We start from the raw sequence: 6,427 nt of genomic DNA, 5'->3' as shown, positions 1-6,427 counted from the left end.
CTAATCTGATGAAAAGAATGAATTGGTGATTATAATAGAATCAGGGACTTAGAAAGGGAATGGATTGACTATTCTTGGGGGGGAAAGGGGTGTGGGAGATGCGGGAAGAGACTGGACAAAAATCATGCACCTATGGGTGAGGACAGTGGGTTGGGAGTGAGGGCGGAGGGTGTGGTGGGAACTAGGAGGAGGGGAGATATGGGGAGAAAAAAGAGGAACAAATGTAATAATCTGAACAAGAAAGAAATTAAAAAAAAAAAAAGAAATTTCAATCGTTGTACTGTTGATATTTGGCTCTGTTGACTAATGAGTTTGCTGACCACTGACCTAGCCTATGAAACAAACAATCAAAATAATTACCCTCAGAGATTTTTATTTTAAATTAGTTTCTCATCCTAGATAATCTGATCACTCCGTACAGATGAGAAATATCATAATCATAACACATGGCAATCTTTTTCAAAAAAATGTTTAGTCATGCCTGAGGATATGTTTTTATTGACTTTTAGAGAGAGGAAGGGAGAGGGAGGGAGGGAAGAAGGGAGGGAGGGGGAGAGGGGGAGGGGGAGAGAGAAACATCGATGTGAGAGAAACACTGATGGGTTGCCTTGCATACCTGCCCAGACCTGGGATAAAACCTGTAACCACGTATGTGCCCTGACCAGAAATCAAACCCACAACCTTTTGGTGTACAGGATGATGCTCCAACCAAGCCACCGGGCCAGGGCAACACATGGCAATCTTGAACTAAACTAATCTTAGCTTCCATGATATCTTTGGCTACATGTTTGTGCCACTACATTTATACAGTATAAAAAAAAGGAACTGTAAAAAAAAAAAGAAAATGCCTTGAGATTTAGGTATCTTTGATAATATGAAACAATCTTGATTCACTACAGAATCTAGTGAACATGGCACTCAAAGAAATGTGTTTTAAATTACCTGGACACTCCTAAGGTAAAATTACAAAACAACACCCCCAAACAAAAGACACATTATAACTTATAAAACACTCAGCTGACTTACCCTGGGAAACTGTATTGAAAAGTGCAGGATCAATGGCCGGAATAGTTTGTGGAGTAGGTTGAATAGTATTACTTGTTACACCTGCAAATCAGAAAACCACAAATGGGTATTAAAGTTTCATACCTCTTAATTATCTAGTAGGAAAGCACTTAAAGCATTATGGAGGAATTGCATCACTTCACTTCCTTGAAACCTTAATGAATTCTAAATTGATAAAGTTATTTGATGTTGGAGGCTGGTGTAGAAAATATGCAGGAAAATACATTTAGAGTGTTACGTACATAGTATTGGTTACACATTTCCTATTATGTAGTTTGTTTGTCATATCTAATACTTCAATTTGCTTCTCAATTATAGCTTACCAAATATCTGTAAAAGTAATAGAAGCCTTCCTACCTTTTAATTTCTTAGTCAATTAAATAATTTGGGGACAAGGTGGGATGTAATTATGATTTAATTTATCTTACAGGGCAAGTCTCATTTCACTACTCTGCATGAAATAAAGATTATATGTTCCAAATTTTCCAGTTAACATTCACTAAATATAACATATTCACTGAATATAACAGCCATAAAAAATTCTAATAGGAAATCAAAACTTATTGCTTATTGGTTAATAAAGAATATCATCTTTTTAAAAATACATTATTTTTATTGATTTGAGAGCAGAAGGGAGAGGGAGATAGAGAGAGAGAAACATCAAAGAAGAGAGAGAATCACTGATCGGCTGCCTTCTGCACACCCCCTGCTGGGGATAGAGCCCGAAACTCGGGCATGTGCCCTAACTGGGAATTGAACTATGACCACCTGGTTCATAGGTCAATATTCAACCACTGAGCCACACCAGCCGGGCACTAGCACTCTTGATAAATGCTAAGTAATATAATAGAGTTGAAGATTACTAATCACCTAAAATATAACACAAATTGTTAAAACTTCCCAGAGGGACTTACATGATCCAATCAGCAAGCAAGCAAATGAAGAAAAAAGTTGATTACTCTAAATCAATAAATCAGAAAACAGGATTCATTTCCCCAAGCTAATAGATTAAATTTGAATAGGCAATTTGTAGTAAGTATAAAATGGGAAGACAATGTAATAAAAAGAAGAAAATCGAAGGAAGAAAATAAACTAGGAAGTTTCTAAAAACAAAAACAAAAACATAGCCAATGAGAGTTCTAGCATGATGGTTTTAAAAAGGTTGACTTAAAATTTAAAATAGTATTCAGATCTAAGTTTTGACTTTGAAGGACCTTCTCATTACCAACCCAAAAGAAAAATGGCTTAAATATATACTATTTTATCTCATTTAATTTTGATTTAGGGCAAATTAGTTTCATTTTACACCTTTGGAACTATTAAATCATGAAAATATTACTTTTTAACTAAACACTGAACTAATAAAATAATAAAAGTACAAAGGGATACAGATAAAAAGTCAAGTATAATTTTTAAAGAGTGAAAAAAAAAAGGTGCATGAACAGCCTACTTTTTATTCCTACTCTAGGCCATTTTAGGGCTGCCACCAGTTTCTGGGGCACCCTTCCATGCACATACGAGCATGTGTGTGCCCAGTCCAATGAACGTGTGTATAAAAATAAGTGATCAACAGCCTTCTCATTGATCCATCTAGGTATCAATGCCATTCCTTGCTAAATAACTCGTGTTTCTGCCCAAATTAAAATCCTCCAAACAAATCCCTTTCTCTATGGAGAAGGCATACACTTTATGGTCAGCATTCTGCATTAATTTTTAAAAATGCAGGAAAATACATTTGATCTTATTTCTTTATGATCAAGTAGGCAATATTAATTTACAAGAACAAAACAAGGAGAAAATGTAGCTATGTAGTAAAATTTTATTTGAGTAATATTTTAAAAATAGGTAGTTTGCATTTTATTAAGGACTTCTGGTCAATCATTCAACTAAGACTTGAACTGACAACACAGGCTGTGCAACATGCCTCATACAGCAGTCAGGAGATGCTGCATCTCGTCTGTCTTGACACACATGAGCCAAGGCCTGCCCTCTTGGCAACCATCGTAGAATGTTGCCATGGAGGCCTAGCATACTGGCTCAATACAAGTGCATAAATAACAGTCAAATTAGGAAAAAAAAATTAATTTATGTTTATTATTTTTTGAGATCCCCAAATCTAGTATTTTTCCCTTTTTTTCTGATTTGGAAAGGTATCATTTGTCAATTCACACATGGGTTGCAGGCCCCAAGACTGCAGGTATATGTGTGGGAGTGAACATTCCTGGGGGATGTTGAAAATGGCTTTCTACTTTTTAACAAAAAAGATTAAAAAGTAACTTTGGGTTAATTTTTAAGTAGATGGCTACATATCCCATTAGATAGGATTAACACACATTAAAAAATGAAAGATCACAAGATTTCTAATTAAGTATGAGAAAAAAGGGTGCTGGTTAGAAAATTAGAGAAGACTGTCCAAAAAGTGTAATTAAACAGAATGCTGAAATGTAGCATTTGGAGTAGCAAATAAGCAGAAAGACATGATATCTATGAGGAACACTCTAAGAGAGGAAAGACAGGAGGACTGGGTTGAATAAAACTTCAGTATTATCATGGAAAATAGCATTGATACAAATGATTAGGCCAGAATATAAACAACTTTGAAAACTGTATAGAAGAACTCAAACACAGTACTTCTGACGTTTAGAAGAACTACAATAAAAGAACTAAGTTTTTGATCTATATATGAGGTGAGCTGCATTTATAATTAAAAGGCTGGCATTAATTATAAAATTGTGACTTAATCTATTTAGATTTTTCACTGAGCTCTTCCTCTATATTTACCAACTGTAAAAAGTGATGTTTCAAAAGGAGGAAAACAGTACACTGTATTGCCCATATCTGATATTATAGTGATTAAAGCCCAAGAGCAAACGCATGTCCTCTTTAAACAATCACTATCCCTGCTCTCGTTGTACCCATTACTTTCTTGTGGAAGAACTAAAAACTGTATATTAGCACATACTATTCTTTTCAGCTATCTTAAGGATTTCCTTTTGATAAAAGTGCATCCTGGACCTTTATATGGGAGAAAGTAAATCATTCTTAAAGCGAGTTAAGAGGGGAAACATCTGCTATATTTATAAACTAAAAATTTTATTTCAGTTTCTATTAGGCAACTCTAACGGATTAAAAAAACTGTTTTAAATATAACAGAAAAAAATTCCTCCAGCGAAGAGATGATGCCAACATCTCAAATCAATCTTAGGAGTAAATATATATCAAAAAGTAGGTTTTTATTTGATAGAATATTAGCTCCTTGGGGGAAGGGACAAAAAAGAAAGGCTCCAAAAACACAAAATCAGAATGACTTGGGTTCAAACTCTAGTTCTTTACTTACTAAGTATGTTTGTATTTTAATTTTCTTGAGATAACTGCTTGATTTGTTTACTATTAGTAAGTTAAGGACAATATCTAATACAGTTTCTGTAAGAGTAGATTTATAAAAGCTGTTAATTATATAAATGCTAAGCCTATGTAAAAAGATAGGACCTTATTCCTAATAGAAGATTACCTCCTAATATCGATCTTTATGTGATGCATATTCTAAGTAGGAGATTTTGTCTGTTAGTTTGAACATATGAAACTACCAATATTCTATCACTTTTGTTGAACCAAAATAGCAATTTCATATGGTTCAACCTGATAGAGCCCTTCTATTGGAAGTATATGTTCCCTTGCATATGTACATATAGGACGTCTACAAATAAAATATGTATGTATGTATTGTCTAAAGCAATACCCGTTAGGCAATCTTCTTAAGGTCATATCCTATCCCCAAAAGTGACACTTCCTTTGATTCACAAAATGATTTTAAGTGTTCATTAACTTGCTATTAAATATCCTGTCTTTCTTTGGCATAGAAATAGGAAGGAAGAGAAAAAAAAGAAAGGAAGCTAATTTGCTGAATATTGAGTTTGTGATATGCATAGTACTAGTCAAATTTATTCTTTTTCTCCTTTAATAATTAAAACCATGAGAAATATGATTAATTTCATTTTAGAAAGAAGAAAAACCTTTATCAAAAGAAGGTAAATAATAGTTGAGTTTGTGGTTTAGCAAGGGGAAGAAACTAATAACCAATACTATTTGACTCCAAAATGCATTTATTCTCTTTTCACTCTTCTATAGGGCTGCTTGTGACTGCAGCTCTTGATTAGTGTTTAAATTTAGTAGTATAATTCAGACAGTATTCATCTAAGAATAATATGCCTAAAGTAGCTGGTTTTGCTTACATTTTCTACAGAAATTTTCAAAAATCCTAAAAGATGAAATATTTAAAACAGTGCTCCATAAAATTTTACTTACAAACGAATTCAAATTGGTTTGCCTATTAATATTATTGCATGATAATAAAGCAGTGAAAAGGCAGGACAGGTAAAATATACATAATGATGACACAAAAGAGACAGTGTTAAAATTATTCTTTTCATTAATACTGTTAAAATTATTATCAATATTTGCAGATATGCTGAGGCTGACAACTGAAAGTCAATGAAGTAGTGGTGTGCTACATAATAGAAATGGTAGAAATCAGGACTCAAAGGATGACTTTCATTTTATCAATTAAATGCTTTGAAATGTTTGTATAGTTTACTACCACAGATTAACCTTATGCTGAAATAAAAGTAAAACTTTAAGAACAATTTTTATTAAAAAATGAAAATAAGTTAAAGACTTAAACTATGGTTTTAAGTACCTTCTATTTGGAAGTACGGTTGATGCTATATTAACAATACACATGCATAGAAGAGTATCTCTTTGCAACTTATAAAAATATCTGTATCTACTCATATTAACTTATTGGAGGCTAGTTTTGTCAGACTATTTTTCTATGAAAATAGACATATAATCCTAAATTATTCCAATATATTAGCTACCACTTCCCTTCCTTGTCTTTAGTCACATTTTTGTAATCCTAAAAAAAAAAAAAAAATGACCCAAAGCCTCTCCTTTTACTAGTCTGTGATTCCATTGCTACTGAGATTCTGTGCCTCTCCTTCATCAATAACCCATGTAGAAGGCAGAGCAGGGTCCTAAGGAAATCAGACAGGAAAAATGGAGTCTTGCTATCATAGTGGGATGCTGACAGACACATCTACACTAATAAAAGACAAAGATGCTAATTGACCGTACCTTTGCTATGCCCCCAAGCCATGCCCGCCAGCCAATCAGAGTGACCATATGCAAATTAACACAACCAAGATGGCGGCTGGCAGCCACAGAGCTGGAGCAAGGAGGTGGCTTGGTTGCCTGGTCGATGGAGGAAGCCCAGCTTCCTGAGCCAGCTGTGGCCTCCGCTCTTGGCAATAAAGTTTCAATTATAGAAGACAAATAAATCCCAGATACCTGCTGGCTGGGGGCC

General features: G+C 34.1%; 1 protein-coding gene across 3 annotated transcripts in view; it reads right to left on the bottom strand.

Annotated features, from left to right (window-relative positions):
* Positions 1–6,427, bottom strand: part of VTA1 (vesicle (multivesicular body) trafficking 1) — a 47,738-nt gene that overhangs the window by 9,764 nt on the left and 31,547 nt on the right. For all 3 annotated transcript variants that reach the window (XM_006755375.2, XM_015558505.1, XM_015558506.1), the window contains exon 7: positions 1,027–1,107. In XM_006755375.2, coding sequence (XP_006755438.1) covers positions 1,027–1,107 — 81 coding nt within the window. The remainder of the gene's footprint in view (positions 1–1,026; positions 1,108–6,427) is intronic.

The sequence above is a fragment of the Myotis davidii genome, unplaced genomic scaffold (genome assembly GCF_000327345.1).
Source record: "Myotis davidii unplaced genomic scaffold, ASM32734v1 scaffold292, whole genome shotgun sequence".
NCBI lineage: Eukaryota > Metazoa > Chordata > Mammalia > Chiroptera > Vespertilionidae > Myotis > Myotis davidii.
Note: the sequence above shows the minus strand (reverse complement) of the source record. Positions and strands in the feature narration are given on the sequence as shown.